At 46.0% G+C, this 17,364-nt stretch overlaps 1 protein-coding gene across 17 annotated transcripts in view; it reads right to left on the bottom strand.

Annotated features, from left to right (window-relative positions):
• The window catches only part of LOC310882027 (uncharacterized protein), a 169,031-nt gene extending 151,723 nt beyond the window's left edge, over positions 1-17,308 (bottom strand). For 12 of the 17 annotated variants that reach the window (XR_014572767.1, XR_014572768.1, XR_014572769.1 and 9 more), the window contains exon 1: positions 3,247-3,549. Coding sequence is in view for 1 of the 17 variants with exons in the window: in XM_083800142.1 (XP_083656268.1) it covers positions 3,613-3,686 (74 nt within the window). In the remaining 16 variants the exon portion in view is untranslated. The other 5 variants (XR_014572764.1, XR_014572765.1, XR_014572766.1 and 2 more) reach the window with 5 other exon arrangements.
• Between the last annotated feature and the right edge of the window lie 56 nt (positions 17,309-17,364).

Genomic DNA, 17,364 nt, shown 5'->3' with positions numbered 1-17,364 from the left:
GTTACAAGTTCCTGCAGACACGCAGCACCAAGATTACTGGATACATCCCTTGGTTTACTTGGTAAAGACTTAAGGTCAGACATCTCTACAAGTCTATCCCACTGAACCATAGGAAGACTTCTGTCCCTTCAGACACGGAAATGTGTGAGAAGACAGCAGAGCAATCATCACCTGATGGATTTAATTTTTACTCATGCTGCAATTCCTGCTCTCTGCTGCAGGTAGCCCATACACAGAAGAAAAAATGCCAGCCAACAACTGAGTATCTAGGGAAGGAGATAGAACCATCGCTACCCAAAATGCCCAAGATAACGTCACAGGGAAGGTGCAGCCCCGCAGAGACAGTTAGTGCCTGGTGTGCACAGAGTAAATAAAGCAGTGCCTTACTCACCAAGGATTCAGTAACCCCTCACCCTGACTTTACTGAGGTGTACAGATGCCATAGGAATGGAGAAATGGGAATTTGGGTCTACTTGAAAGTCAAAGGTCAAGTAGATAGTCAAGTGTAAGCCAGAGTAGCGCTTCAGCTGGCATTTAGGGGCTGGGTGCATAGGCTCTCACCCATACGTCGGAGCACCAAGAGCAAAGAGAGGGACAAATGTGCTCCCTGCACCTTGTGTTTCTGGTCAGACATTATTTTGTGGCCACTGCCACCTCGTGGCACTGTCACCAACAGAGGGGACCAGAAACGAAGTAGGGACTCCTTCACCCCCATTACAACTTAAAACAAAGGAGCTCTCTGGACTTCACAAGAGCACAGAAGCAAGAAGAGACCAGGCTTGAGTGTTTTTACCTGGCTGAAATACCCTAGCAAAACATTGTCTGCCTAATTCCAGGCCTGTTAATTCAGCCCGGGGCTTTGAAGCCCATCCCTGTCAACACAGGCTCTGCTGCATGCAAAACAAACTTGGAACTAAAACATTTTGTGTGTGTTACAGTTTCTTTAAAAAAAAAAATAAATCTAACATTTAAGAGAAGAATATGGCCTGGATATATCTGAAGTTTTCTGTTCTGGCAGATGGCTGAGAAGAAGCAATGCTCCTATCACCACAAAAGTTGTCTGGGGTTTACTGGACAGTACCTCCCTGCAGGTAAAGTGTGATCTGCTTTATTCCTGCTGCCTCTTGCTGTCTGAGAAGCTTGTCCAACAAATTTCCATCCATTACTGCTGCTCACTAACAGATTGGTTTCTTTAGATCCAACACCAACAGCCCAGGCTCAGTGATCCGGACACCCCGGGTTCAATGTGCACCCACAGCCTCCTCTGAAGGCTGACATTTAACACCTCCAAACTGTTGCTACACCCTGTTTGCACACAAAGTCAAGGACAGACTCTGCCCGTGTCACCAACAAGGACCTACTGTGAGGCTACATTACCTTCATCATGAAGGCAGGCCCTGGTTCTCCCTGCAGATTGACACTCAAATGTCCTCAAGGCCTTCCAGCTGGAAGTCCTGTTTGCCAAAGGTAGCCTACTACCACTAATGAGTCTTCCAGGGCAACTTGATCACCAACCACCATTACAATATGAACTTCTGAGGACTGCCTTTAACAGCAGGTCTTAAAATTCAATGGCTAGTGCCATTTGTGCATGCTTTCCATTACTATGTTCTTAAAGATCACTGTGCACGTAAGCACAGCGAGGCCTAAATCAATGTACACAAACTACAGATGAAATTGTAAGAAATGTCTCCTTGAAAGTGACTTTCTTCCTTATAGGGGAAAGAGAAAAGCTTAGGTTATATTCTTAACAATCCTGAGCTTCCCTTCACCATAGCTGAACAACCACCTGACACCATTTGAAAAGATCTGATGCAGAGCCCTTGTTTTCATTGCCTGCACGCGGTCCTTTGGAGAAGGATCACTATGGGTTAGTCCAGGCAGCGCAGCAGCAGAAAACATTTCCACCCGGGACACAAAACCTTCCCCAAACTTCTCCTCTGCAACTTCAAAACACTAGCAAAGGTGGTGTAAAAATCTGTGTGAAACGTGCAAGCTATACCTTTAAAGATGAAATATCTGCTTTCAGGTGCCAGACAGCAGACAGACCTACTTCTTACTCCACCAGGTTATATTACAAGCAGATCTGGGAGTACATGCACTGAGCAAGCACCCCGCATGCACACAGCCTTAATTATAACTTCAAACTGCCTTATCCCGACCCTTCTGCAGAAGTGTGTTAGCAGGAACCCTTCTTCTCTCTGCTGTGTGACCTCTGCCTATTGTCTGTAGTGATATTTACCGTTGCTTTTGTTTCCCCTGCTCTGTAGGCTGGTTCCCAGAGCCTTTTCATACTTGGAATGTGTCAAGTAAATAGAAACACTGACAGGGAGACTAATTTAAGCATCAAGGAACCAAACTACCATTAAAACACTAACACGCACAGGAACACATTCTAATATGCTAAGGAATAATAGCCAATCTGAAAAACAATAGGTAATTTTCTTCTGCCTCCTGCTCTTCTTATGGTTCATACTACCTGCCATAAGTAGCGATTACAGAGCCCATAACTCGGCATGGAGGAGAGGAGGCGGGGAGCCCAGCATACACTACAAAACATTCACCCTCAAACTCTGCCCATCAAAGGGAATTTAATCTCCAGATGTCTACCATTTAAGAAATATCAAGCAAAATGGTGAGAATAGACTGCAAAATGCCTTTTTTTTTGCCATTATACTCACTACTGAGGGAAAACATTTCTGATGGGGTGACCTTTGCATTGAGCTGTGTTCATACTGAAATGCATTTTGCAGACCATGAAAAAAGCAGCTCCTTTTGACAGCTGAACTCAATACGTAGGAACTATTTAAGAGAAGCTGCTTTACAAACAGCAGGCAGCAGATGACAATTAGTTTTATTCTTCTATTATGGTACTGATAGGAAAAAAATTATCTCCATTAGTCACAGTTTGCTTGATACTACAACAAAGAGACACCAGGCTCTCCCTGTCTTCTTTCCCTTATTTTCTGTGTGCCTGCCCGCATCGCCTTAATTCCATCCTACACATACACTTACATTTACTCTTCTGTCTGTTCCCAATTTTGCCTCCCCTGGGTTTAATTCAGCCCTAAACATGTTGCATATTGAAATACGTTAAATGCAAACCCTAAACTATAGCAGAGCTTTACATTAGCCTTCGAAGACCAAAACACAAAGCTGAATCCATAGAAGACAAGGACTGAGGAGGAGAAGGAAAGCAGCACAGAACAAGCCCTTTTACAAGATTATTTTCTTTCAAACCCTCACCTTTTACCTCACAGTGGTGACTCCAGCAGCTGAGGGAAGGCAGGGGCCATGCCAGGACCCACACCAGAACCACTACTTCCCTGCAGGGAAACCAGTTTTGCTGTTCCTGCTTAGAGCTAGAAGTTTTGGGGCAAACCAGCACTTGTGGCTGTACACAGGGAACACACAAACGACGAAGCCCACCAGAATGCCTCAGAAAGAAGCACTGAGACACCCTAGCGCACCTCCTGTCACATCCAGGTCTGCCACCATTACATGCCCCTCCCTCTCACAGCCACCCCGGCCCCACAGGGAGGACCCCTCACTCACCCACCCTCACAGCTAGAGATGGTAACAGTCAGCAGCTGCCTTCCATGTCATCCTCACCAGCTCGCCAGGAGGGGCCAGGCCCACGCAGCACAGCTGTGAGGGGCCTGCACTGGGGCGGGGCCGGCAGCCATGTTAGGTGGCGTCCCTCAGCTGTGGCGCCCTCCTCAGCACGGCCCTGTCATGCCGCTGGGGCTGGTGGAAGCACTCATCTGTTTACTGCCAAACACTGGGATATTTAATTCCTTCAAAATACCCTCCAGAAATGCATCTTCCTCCAGCTGGTTAACAGCTTCTCACTGATGGCCCAGTGTGTGAGGAGAAAAGCACGTGGCTGTTTCGGTAGTGGCAGTGTGGCTCTTAAAGAGCTCTTAAAGCTCGGCTTCTATGTAAACGTCTTTCAGCAGGCACAAAATCATGAAAGTCCGAGTCTGGTGGTGATTGCTGAGACAAAAGAGAGAGAAATGGGACACTGGAGTGCTTTTGGAAGTAGAGCTGCAAGAGCATAGGGTATCAATGCAATGTTTGCTGGCACTTGTGCTGTATATACGACAAGGGCCCATTCCCTTCCCTTGCTCATCATGTTACCGAAAATGACAGCCAACTGCTTTTGGAAATAAAAAGAAACACAGACAGACTTTGTACCCACTTCTGAGTGCCATTTGGGGAAGCACATGCATCTGGTGCCTCTCTGAAAACCCAAAAGGTGAGGACAGGGCACCAGGACTGCAGGTTAGCAAAGAGGGAGAACCCCAAATGCGCAAAGGCAGCCCAGCACCACCAGTCTGGTCCCTCTGCATGAGGCTGAGGAGGGCCAGGAGGGCAGCAGTCCTTGTCTGTGGAAAAAAACAAACGTGGGTGTTGCTTAGCCTCTGAAAGGCCCGGCTTTGGAAGCACCAGCCCCTACACAGGAATCCCCAAAACCCCACTATTACCTTGGTCTGCCCCAGCTGCCACCCAGCATGAACATCACAGGCGGGAGCAGACATGGATCTAGAAATGCCTCACCAGTGCTCGTCTTCCCATCTCCTCCCTGTCATTCCCAAGCTAGACAAAAGGATTAACCCCACCAGCATGGACACTACTTGGAGCTGGTGTCCTCACTAGTACTCAGTAAACCAGGAAAAGCTACAGCACGCACTTGCGCTTGTTGTAGGTGTTTCACAATTTTTGTTTCTTGTTCATATAAGTGCATAGTAAGTTTCTTCAGCGATAAGCTGAATTTGAGAAGAAAGCTTTTTCAGTCTCAGGCTGGTCTGAGTATGCAGCATCATTTTGCTACAGAAGGGACTAATTTCACTGCACCATTTGCAGAAAAGTGATCATTTTCCTCAGCTTGTCAGACACCTCATAAGAGTGATGGAGCAGAGGCCACAAAGGTGGCAGAAGAGCATTCAGTGTAGTCTAGGGCCTGCGAGTGCTGTGTGAGACACCAGACAGTGACCCACAAAGACAAAGAGATTTACAGAACCCATTCTCATCCAGGCAAGCGTGTAAATGAAAGGGCAAACAAAACTAATAAAAATATATATCTTATAAAGAAGTTATTTGGCCATAAATGAACACCAGGGTGGCAACATCAGGCATGACAGTTCCCAGATATGTTTTTTCCTGAAGGTCAGGCAGCCCTTTGACTAATAAAATTTGAGAAGCATGCCTATAAAGTCTATTCCTGCCTCTGTTCTCTGCCTGCAGAGAGAATATACGTGCATGAGCCTGTATTTCAGATAGCTGTGGCCAAGGATAACTCAAAAGATCTTCCTTGATAAAAATATCCTGTGTTGCATGGCAGCTCCCAAACAATGATTTTGGTAGAAAATAGGCATAGTCACATGAAAAGCTACACACAGGATCCAAAAGGCAACAAACAAAAGTATGTGAATTCAGGCTGTTCTTTAAACATTTTAATATCAGCTGAAGCACTGAAAATGTGATCAGCATATAGTTAGGAGACACTTCTTTGCATCTAAAAATACCAGGCCAGCTCTGGAAGAGAGCAGTCATCAGCAGACAGGAAAGTTACATGAGCCTTTGTGTGCCATTGTCTATGAGAAGCAAAAGGGCCCCAGGTGCTTTCTTGGTGTTGTGGGAAATAGCACATACTTTATCAAGCAGGTTGATTTTTATGACAACTACTGTAACAAATCCATCAGGGTCATCCTGAAAGAACCACAAGACACAGGTATTCATGCTATACATTGGCCTCCTTTGATAAAAGGCCAGGCATCACCCGTAGCACTTAAAAAATAATACCTATTTTTAAATGTACAATCTCCAAATAACTTCTTAAAGCCTGAAGTGAGAAACAACATTTGGGGCCAATTTTGTGACTCTGCTTTGCATGAGGCCATGCTCCCAATACAGCAGAAACAATAATGAACTCCATGGACGGCTTCCAGTTGGATTTATTGGGCAGTATTGCCTCTCGGAGCCATCACAGCCTGGCGGTGTTTGGATCTGTGCCAGCGGAAATCTTCCCTTCAGTTGTTTGAGCTTTGGATCACGACTGACTTGCACAGACCTTTAAATGTGAACTTCAGCGAGATTCACTGAGAAAGGTGAATTCAGCACATATTGCCTATTAAAGGTCACTGGTTCAGGGACAAATTTCAGCAAGCAGGAGCAGGCAGTGGCCAAGATCAGACATTATCCTCAAGACTGACCATAAATTACTTTATCCTTCAGATCAGCTAAAAGCAAGGACCTGAACATCTCCTAGACTGCTAGAGACACCTGAAATCTGGGGCCTTCTCAGGCCTACACAGAGGTTTTTATCCTCCCTTCCTTTGTGGCTGAGGAATGGTGAGCACTGGCACGGCCCCACACCAGTCCTGCTGCAGTCCCGACTCAACCCCATTCCCCACACCCCCATGTGCTTCCCATATAATCTCAGTTGTTGTTCCAGGCAGATGGCTCTGTTTTTACTTAAGGCAATTCCATGCCTTTCATTGTGTTTTTAATGCTCATTTCACCAAGATTCACTCCCACAACTGTGCTTTCTGGCTTCCTCCAGCTTTTGTCCTTTATTTTTACTGCTGGAGTCAGAGATGATTATCTCTAAGAAAAAGATTTCAGCTGAACTATGTTGATGATAATCACTGTTTCTCCTGTTCTGTCTGATTTTCCATGCAAGATGTTTTTTGTACAGCTTTAAGCGTTTTATTATTTGGAAATTGGTAGCCACACCTCCAAGTCTCCCTTTCCCTGCTGTGGAAAGCTCCAGCATTGCTGCAGGGAGGGGACTGTAGCCTCTGGCAGGCCTGGATAGGAGAGGACCACAGAAACATTCCACAAACACAGGCTGCTTCGGGGCACTGTCACCTCCTGTGGTGGCACTGAGGTGGCTCTGAGCACCTCTGTGTGCCCCTGGAGGCAGGGATCTTCCTGCACCAGGGCACATCTCACTGAGAGGCAGCAACAGGAATGCAGGCTTCCCAGCAGCAGCATGTGCTCCAATGTGACACAGAGATAGATCCTCGAGCCATCTCTGTTGCTGCTGGTGCTGGGAGGTGGCCAGGCAGTGGGGAAGCATTGCTGAAGTCCAGGACTGAAGAAGGATCCTGATGTCACTCAGAATCAGCACAAGTTGGGGGTGGACAAGACTGTCCTTCTAGAGCATCCTCTTCCCCCTGGCACAAGGTCTCAGAAGATGCTACATGCATCCGGCCATGACTAAGGTCCTCATGAGAAGCACTTCCCATCCTTTCAAGCAGAAGGAGCCAAACCCTCCCCAGCCGCACTCTACGTTAGACCTCCCCATGTTTTCTTCCCAATGCTGTTGCTGCCTACTCACAGTTTGGACCACCAGATCTCAGCTGCTTCTTCAGCCACTTTTCGCACATCCACAGCAGCCTTGCTGTCCTACGCACCTATTACATAGGACCTGGCAATGATGTCAGCCCTCTTACATCACTTAGTGGGCTAGCACCCAAAGCTAGTAGAGCAGATGACCCTGTAAGGGAAGGAAAAAGCATTAAAAGTGTCCCCACATTGCCACAGGCTGCCAGCAGGTCCAACAAGGTCCTTGTCCCCTCAGCTGGCCATGCTGCCCAGGCACTACAGGGGAGACTTGTCTGACTTCAGCCAAATCACTGCTGTAACCCAAGCATCTGGGTTTTTATTCCCTGCCTACTCATTGGATCCCTGCATCAGTATAAATTACCTGCTTATCTCACAGCATGCTGAGAAACGGCAGCTTCATGCCCATACAAGACCTCCTCGTACCATGCAACATCCCATGGGCTTGTGAAATAATATGTGGTCAGAACCAGGAAATAGAGCAAGAACTATTGATAGCCACTGCTGGCTCAGCATTTTTGTTTTCATCAAAGCAGCGGGTTTTTTTGGTAATAGTTTTTTCCCCTTTTGGCATTTTCATTAGAAAACCAACAGGGAAAAAAAAAAGGAAAGGAAAAAAACCCTCAACAATCTCTGAATAAAAGTTATAAGCGGCCTGACACCTGGTAATGAGATATTTCAAGCCATAGCCTGGCACTTTTATAGTATTTCTAAACTATGCACTCAATCAAGTGAACTTCAGAAGAATGGAAAGTCTGTTACTCCCAGACATATGTCTTAAGGTTTTTCATCTTATATTTCAGCAATGGAAGAATACAGTACAAATAAGGCAGGCAAATAACTGGCAAGTAAATACTTTTGCCACACTATAATTATTTCCCTCAACAAAAAGACTTCCAAGACAGCTCCTGACACAGTACTCAGCACTCACAGCCAACCTGAGAAGATCCTGGCTCCTCTCATTTAAAATACTTCATGACTTTTCTTAAGGAAACAGAGCTCAAACATTCCCTTTGTCTGTCCAGCCTGTTGTCTTCCCTTCCCCAAGCAAATCTGCAGTCCCCTAGCCAATTTCACTCAAAGTTTGAACAAGGCACTAGAGGTCCAAATTTTCCATTTCTGCATGTTCCCATTAAATCATAGTAGAAGAGAGAAGAAATCCTAGAGCCACTGTGGAAAAGCAACTGGAAGATGGGTACCCATGGAGCCACTTGTCCAGATTTGTCCAGAAGCTGCTGCAATGGGACCCGATGCCCCACACCGGTGTGGGCACAGTGAGGTGCCTGGCTGTGGCAGGGATAAACTCTGCTCCAGAAACCTGAAAACAAATGGCAAATGTAGTAGGAAGCCCTCATTGAACCAGGCAATACTTTTGAGATTAATCTCAGGGATCAGGCCAAAACCCTGCAAAATCAGAAGAGGAAGCTCAGCAGCGGGGCTGACAGATCCCAGCACAGCCGGCAGGACTCGGCAGGCTCTGGGCACGCAAGCAACAAGCGCCTCCCTGCGGGGCCCCAGCACGGCTCCTGGCTGCTAAGCACTGGGGACAGGGGCATCTGAAAGCACCCAGCAGAGAAAAGCAAGGCAGGGAGCAGGAGACGAGCAGGTTCCCATCAGCAGAAACATGGGCAATGGGCACACTCAAGCAGCCAGCCATATCGTCATCACCAATCTCTACTCGGAGCATCCAACTCATCATAGGACTTTTTTTTTTTTTTTCAAAAAAAATGTTTGTATTTTCTCAAAGCACAGCCGTGCCTAGGCCACTTGCTCAGATCCCGCACGTGATGCCATCCATTGGTGCTAATTGTGGAGACAGAAAATCATCCGCATTCTGCCCATAACGATCCATTGTTATTTTTATGCATGCACACACAGACACGAGTAAAGAACCCTTCTCATTTCAAGCTGTGCTATTATGCTAACTACAGAGAAATAAATATGCCACACTGTAGCTAATAAGTGTCATTCACATCCGTATTTATTCCAAACATGTTTCCCCCATCATGTCTGCTCTGCCTGGAACTGCTCATCACTAAAGAAGAGACCTTTATTTCTAGTGATTTAAGCAGACAGGAAAGAGTTAGCAATTAAAGCACACTTTTGTACAGTTTAATGCTTTTTATTTCAGCTATGAGTGAGTGTCACCTGCCATCACAGTATCTTTCTATTTTTGAGCCACTACCTACTGGCACTGGGCTCTTATTTCTCTGATTTGCAGGTTGGGTTCTCCCCCATGTGTGGGTGCCTACCAGGAAGACAGGCTTGGGGTCATTTTTACCCAAGCCCTGGTACGTTCCCCATACTACTGCCACCAGCTCCTGCCACCAGGAGGTTGCTCAGTGATTCCCTTGCAGGGTTACTTCTCCGCTCTTCAAAGGCTTGCTGGCAAACACTGCACATCACTCAGGAAAAGTGTTTCAGAGCTGAAAATAGAGTCTCCTGATTTTTGCTTTCCTCCCAGAACAAACGTCTGTCTGCCTTGCAGGTAGCAGATGACTTTAGTGGTCCTACCACCACAAACATCTCATCTTTCGCCTGACAATGCTTCACAAACACAAGCATTGCACCAAACTCAGAAACTCCCTCTGCCCGGACTAAACTATAATTATTTCTTCATTTTTAAAAATAGACCCAAGCCAGAAATCTTCCACCAGCTGTGGAAAACAAGCAAGGCTTTGACTCCTGCCCAGGAGGGACAGATCCACCTACCCATCCGCACCAGAGCAAGCACCAGCCTCTGCACAAACACAGCTCCTGGATCTGCAGCCTGCCCAAATGAAGTAAAAATGGCTTCAAAATCGAGGACTGCAGATGCTCAACTCAGGGGCTGATGTTGCAGCCCTAAGGAGTGAGTCCCAAGGACTGAACGAGGGCCAGCACTAATTACCTGCTCAAACAGACCTGGATTGTATATTCAGGATCCTGTTAGGCAAGAATGTAGCTGGGCATGCCGCTGCAAGTGAGGAGACAAGCAGCCATGGGAACTGCAGAGGCGTAGGGAGAAAAGAATGAAAAAGTTATGGGGAAAATGATTTGTTTTCTTATTATTAAAGGCTTGATTTATAAAGGTATTAAAAAGTATTTAACCCCAGAATTCTCACTGATTTCCCTGGACTTTACTTTTTAAAACAAACTCATACTGCATGAAACAATGGACCAAACTATTAGGTTAGGCTCCATCCATAGAGTTGGTAAGACTGGGGAAGTCAACCAGAGGTGGGTTTCAGCAGCAGCTTTTATTTTAAACTCACTCGTTGACTGCTTTTCTCCTGCTGCTCCCAGACATAATCCTTGCTCCTTCCTGCTCACAGCCTGGTCCAGCTGAAAACACAATTTATGTGCATCAGTGGAAAACAACAAGAACAGCTACACTACGTTTCTTCCCCGCAACAGAACAGACAAATCCCAACCTAATCTAGCTGTGGAGAAGACAGGCAGATGTTGCACACACGTTTCTATCCCAGATCACTTACCAAGTGTTTTGCTAGCCCTGCCTTTTTCATATTTTCTTGTGTTGGGGCAACAGGGACATCTAGAGATCACAGGCAGAGGAGTGCAAGCTTCTGGAAAAACAGCAGTTTTCTGTAGAAGGGGTAGCACAATGTGATTACAGAACTGGAATAACAAAACGAATGGAATTTGAAAGAAATCAACTCCTGGTTATAACCAATGGGACTCATGGCTTGCCCCCAAGCTGTGAAGAGAAGCACCCCCCTGGCAGACCAAGCTCAGGTTGGGTCGCTCACTGCACGTACCCTGCTAGGGAGCCCTGTCCAAAAGCAGCCGATACACAAGGAGTGCAAATGCAATGAAAAGTGCAGCACTAGTAGACATAACACCTGATAAAACTTAGCTAAACTAGACTCAGTACTTGAATCCTGCCTTTTCAATTCCAGTGCATCTCTGAGAGCATCCCTTTGAGCTGTTGTTTTCAAACCAAGGCATTTTCACATGACTTTCTTACTGGATCAACATCTCCCCTGGTAGAAGAAGCCCAAAACTCTTCCAGAGCCATTTCGCCGTCACCAAGTTTGTGGCGTGTTAGTGCAGATGCAGGATGTGGGGGGTGAGGATGCACGATGGGACTGTCACGTGGGGCCAGTGACACCCCACAAATCCAAGCCTGAATATTTCATTGCCCCTGTAGGGTGCTGGGACTCCTCCATGAGCCGCAGGAGCTACAGAACTGCGAGCTGCCAGGAAGGCCTGAGCACTCATGAAGAGCAAAGTTGTTCCATATGTAATATTTTGCAAGCAGTCGTGGACACACAGCCTCATTTCCGATCAGCTACTGGGTAGCCAGATATATCCGAAAGCTGAGCATGAAAACGAGTATTGCTGCAGTGTAACAGAGCATTGTGCTGGGCACCAGGTAATTATATTTGCTTTTAACTAACTCAAAGAGTAAAAACTTCCTTCGGTTTACTCATTTTTATATGCCTACAGCCAAACTCACAAGAAAAGTCATCAAGCAGCCCAGAGCAGGTAGAATAAGCTACCTATTTCATTACAATATGCACCAAGCCCATTTGCTTTTATAGAGCGTTCGGCATCGGCTTTAGCAATGTTTTATGTCACTATAAAAACCTAAGTGGTGGTTGCTGATCTCAAGCGCCCTGCATTATGCTGCTGCATGGCACTAAAATTTGATCAACTACAACCGTGCAGTGACTGTTGTCCTGGTGGCAGCCCAAGAACAAAATACACGTCCCTGGAGGTTTGTCTTAAGCAGCTGAGTGCCACAACCAGCACATGAAGGAGCAGAAGCAGGGCTGCAGGACACACAACACGGTTGCAGCACAGTCAGCTACAGCTAATCCATTACAAAGAGCAGATCTTTGATTACCTTGTTAGACTGAAACTTGTCACCAGCATGTACAAGACTTTCATAAACTTGCTTGATGCTTTCTGGGAGTAATTCTTGTAGCTTTGCTCTGCTTGTGAAGGTGGCTTCACCACTACAATATCTTCCTGTTCGTGCTCACACCTGGACAGCACCAAATGGGGTGAAATTCAACAGGAATGAGGTCTGGGGCCTTTGTTACACAAAGTCAGAGAAGGTAACTGAGTGTCTCTTCTGGACTTACTTCCTAACTCAGATGTTAGAAGGAAGAACAATTATCCTAACGACAAAAGTTTTATTTTCCCTAATTTTATGTGGTGTGCATTTTTGGCCCACAGTTTTCCTTCCTCCATCCTTAGCAAAACTACAGCTGGAACGTGCGGCAGATGACGAAGGAAACCCATTTCCCTGCTTCAGGAGAACTGGCACACCAAGGAGTCAGCCCTCCTGAAGCACTAGAACCCAGCTGAAACTGGTGCTACACAGACTGAGCTTGATGAAAGTACTGTCATATCACAAGTATTGCATTTTTCCAGGTTGCAGTTTGGTTGTTAATCAAGTATCTGCTCATCCTTTCATTCCAGGTAAGGCATGGGGAAAAAGCAGGCCCAAAGATATTTTTTCACTGTTGTTTTTGAAGCATCCTAGCGAAGCACACATCCTAACCACACACACAGCACCGAGTTATATCACAAACTCTCACAACGTGCAGTCCCATCTGTTTCTAACAGACACAACAATCCCGCCCTTCCCCAGCTAACAGCGGTGCCTCCCAGCCTTCCCAGGAACAGGCTGAGACGCTCTCAAACACCACAAACGAGCAGGAAAAGCCACCGCTGTTAGCTGCAGCCTGTACAACAGTGGATGGAAAACCCTACTGATGTTCAAGCAGACAGGTCTGGAGAACACTGACCCAGACAAAACAAGCCCCTATCCACAGGAAAAGCTGCCTCTGTTTTGAGACCCCTGTGCTTTTGCCTCCTGGTGTGTCTGGAAAGCCTTCCTCACTGACCAAACTCTAAAACTGAAGACTATCATGGGCAGCCTTCAATGTTTTTTGCTGCTTACTCCAGCTGCAGCCACCATCCACCATCTCCGAAGCATCCCCTCTCCGACAGCTCCCCAGTGCCTCCTCTCACCTCCCAGGCCCTTCAGAGATAAATGAAGCCTCCTCTACTTCACCATCAGGTTCTCCTGCACATCTCCATGACATGCCCAGCACTGCACCCTGTTCCTGCACCCTTCACTCAGCGCTCCCCACACCAACCAAAAGCAACTTCTCTTTCACTGCCACAAAATTACTCGGTGCCAAATCCACTGAGGCAAGTTATAAAGCCTTGTTTGTCACTTCAACCCATTTTCTCTCCCTGCTTTCTGTAGCACAGCAATGTGCATCCTTGTCTGTCACTGCTGGGTTTTGTCTCAGCTCCAATAGGCGTGAAAGAGTCACTAAAATATCTGTGCAGACATCCACGATCGAGGTTTAATTACTGCTTGCATTTCTGGTGCAAGTAATTGACACACAAGTTTGAGAAACAGAACACCCATGCTCCACTCAGAACTGAGCTGACCGAATTACCTGTGGCAGAAAACAAACACAAAGGAAACGGAGGAGAGAGGGCATTTCAGTGAACTGTCACATACGAGGGTTTACCCTGGTGCAGTATTTTGAAGGTCCATATTTATTCTTATCTCTCATATTATCTCAAATTAGGCTCTGTTGGATCAAAGAGAAGAAATTTCTTCATGGACCAGAGTACAGGCCCGGATATTTAGCTCCGTACAAAGAGCAGAGGCCGGCAGCAACGCCAAAGCCCTCTTAGGACTCCTCTCATGATACAGATTGCCTTCGAAGTCTCCAGTGATACAAAGCTGGATGCTGCCATCTGTTGACAACTTCCCACTGCAAAAATAGATTTGTATTTCTCTTAATGCACAGCAGGCTGTTCAAACATGCTTTATTCTGTTCTTAAACAGCAGCATAACAGGAAACAGCAATCAGCATCAGGAAACACCAACCATGTATCTGACAGCACCAGTGTGGCTGGGCTGTATGAGTGATGGATCACCAACCCTCTCCCGACTACACCCCTTAGTAAGCAGTTTTCCTAACTCAGACCAACTTCTGACCCCGTATCACCACGTGGGGCTCAGGCTGCTGCTGCTTGCTTACCTCGTAGTCAGCCAAACAGAGCAGGTACGGAGGGACCGCAGGCAGCACAACGTTGCCACACACTGTCCGTAACACAGCAGCAGCCTCTCCCGCAGCACAACAGCTGGGCAAGCTGGCACTCTGCTGTCCTGCTCACACAGAGCTTGGTGTTGAGTTTGGGCTTAGCAAGTAGAAGCAGCACTCTAGCCAAAAGGTTAAGACCTCTCTCTACATCTTGAGAGGGTATGGAGGTGAAACAACCGCTTCCAGATAGCCAGGGCAGCACCAGAACTAAAACTGTTAAGAAAGGGGTTTGCAGCACATGCACTTTCTGCAGCTGTCACTCACCCTCCCAGTTTTCCCCATATGAAAAGTCAACTGCATCTGTCCCACCAGGGTCTCCTCCATCAGCACGCCCTTCCGCTCCATAGGTATCAAAAACCTTCTCTCAAATTAACGCTTTGCTTTCACTGCCAGTTGTAACCTGTACTGAACTTTCAGGTTTGTGCCATCCTACCTGTCACCTCTGTTAATCCTTTTGTTACCCCAAAGGACAATGAACTTTTACCTACAAACATTGCTTTCCCAAGGTGTGCAGCCTCAGCTCAGAAAACATCACTGAGGCTTAAAAAAATACCCCTTTCAGGTTTTAAACGTCAGAAAATGAGAATTTCTGCCGACCCACATAAAGCAGCTGCATTCCAGGGCACGTCACAATCCTGGTGTCAGCTCCTGAACCCCACTTGAGAAGTTTCCTGGACCCCAGCCAGCAGTCACCACCCAGGGGAAGAGAACTCTCACTGGAGAGCTGCAGGCAACGTACTCAGAGATCATCTTATGAACTCGGACCAGCCGCATTAGATTCCGCATGTGGCACCTCAGCATGTAATTGAATTACCTTTGTTAGATACACTGCAGAAAAGGTGCATCTGCTGCTGCATGTTTCCCTGCAAGTCTTTCTGTTCACACTGGAGCTTTCATTTCCATTTTCTAGTTCTAAAAAAAGGTGTTGGGCTGGCCTGTGGAAGAAGTTAACACAGATTGGTCAGCTGAGGATATTAGAAACACTCTTGCTTCAGAAGTCTCCGTGCTGGGGTCTTAACAGAGAGTGCACTTGTGCGGTAGCAAAGCACATACACAGGTAAAGTTGTTCAGAAAAACTCATGTGTTGTCACTAATTGGTTTAAAACATGAATGTCTGGGAATCACAAAACCGTCATAGAAGGGGTTGGGTTAGAAGGGACATTAAAAATCACCTATTTCCAACTGCCTTGCCATGGGCAGGACACCTAGCATGTCCTTCAAGGTACTTGAAGCCCTAGCAAATTCATCTAAAGGAAGCCTTTTTGATGCACCTCTGATCTTCTTCCATCAGGGGTCAGGAACATTTGTTCTATTCGGGTCTGATACAAATCAAGATTTTATAAAAAGGAACAGAGGAGTCTGGGTACAATTTTCAGGGTTACTTTGAACAAGAAATGTAACAGCTCAGCTTGTATGTGCAGTCAATACTGCAGAATTACCTCCACTGTGGGTGCCAAGACAATAAAGATGTACCAAAATAGCTTGATTTGGCAATAAAAAGGACCAAGAAATATATTGTTTTACTTTGTAACAGCTCTGTAATAGCTTCAGCTAAGCAAATTTGTCTCAAGTTAAACTGAGAACCATACTGATCACATCTGCATGTTTTGATGCCATCCGCAATTCAGACTTGGCGACCTTTAGCTGAATGGGACTGACAAAGCAGGAAAACTAGCTTTTTAAATCATTTCCCTGCTCTTCTCAGGTCAGCTGCAAGTCTCTACTACAGGACACTAGTGTACACCACGCTATTATTGTAAGCATGCTTTTGCAGCTCAGTTGCTAGCTTCTTGTTCCTCAAAGATCCACATTAGGCAAGACTGTATGATTGCCTGGAAAGAGTTAAGACCAGTTTGTTCCTCAGCCAGCCATCACATCTTCCTCTGTAAAAAACAACAACAAAAACTAACCGACTAATTTGAAATAGGTTACATAGTTACAAACTATAGTTTAAAGGGTTGTGCCTACAGTTGCTTCCATCCCAAGCCTCTCTGAAAGCTCTGTGAGGAAGCATTGCCTTCAAGGCACAGTACATCTACCCAAGCAATTGTACTCCTGACCAGAACTTATCACCAAGAAGGAAAATTGTGTCCAATGGTTTCTATCAAGAACCACAAATTCAAGTCGTTTTAAGCTGTTGAAACAGGTTTGCTACATTTCAATATGAGCATCCCTAACAAATACTCCAAAAAAGCAAAATAAGGCAAAGATTTCCAACTGGTGTTGAACAAGAAGCCTGCTTCCCATTCTATACCATCTGCAAGCAGCTCTTCAGCAGTAGTCATCTGCTCTGTGTGCTGCTTTGAAGGAAGTTTGCTGATATGTCTGTATCGAGCACACTACACTGTCACACATCACATGCCTGAAGACTAACAGCTCATTCCATACAGAACACACTTTCTTCCTCACTATGACAAGTGACTTACAGAAATCCCAGTTCTTTGCAATCATGCAAAGCAGACACACAGCAACTGCATTGCCCAAACTCTGATGTTTCACAGGACTATCAAACCAGAAATGCAAAGGAAAAAGAACACTTCACCCCTGTACCTCAACTACTCCTTAACACTGTATGATTTAAAAGAATTCTGTGATCTAAAGTCAAACTTCAATCATCTAATTACTCCACAATCCCACATCTCATAACTTCTAAAATAATCTTAAACCACAAGCCTTGCCAGAACGCTATTTCCTGCATCTTCTATTACTTGGCCAAAAAGTGAAGCTATGGAGTTGCACTTCTGTAACTGTGGTGACCCACATATCTAAGAGCTAAGAGGCGATCCCACCAGCGGGTAGCAAAGTGCAGTTTTGCACTTTGGTGCAAATGTGGTAACTATTACAAGTATGTCATATCATTAACAGAAATTAAAGTTGTAACCAGGAATGTGTGGAAACCAAGTGTCATTTGAAGTACAGGCAGAGCTTAAGC

The sequence above is a fragment of the Anser anser genome, assembly GCF_964211835.1.
Source record: "Anser anser genome assembly, chromosome: 15".
Lineage (NCBI taxonomy): Eukaryota > Metazoa > Chordata > Aves > Anseriformes > Anatidae > Anser > Anser anser.
The sequence above is the reverse complement of the archived record's forward strand: the minus strand, read 5'-3'. Positions and strand labels throughout refer to the sequence as shown.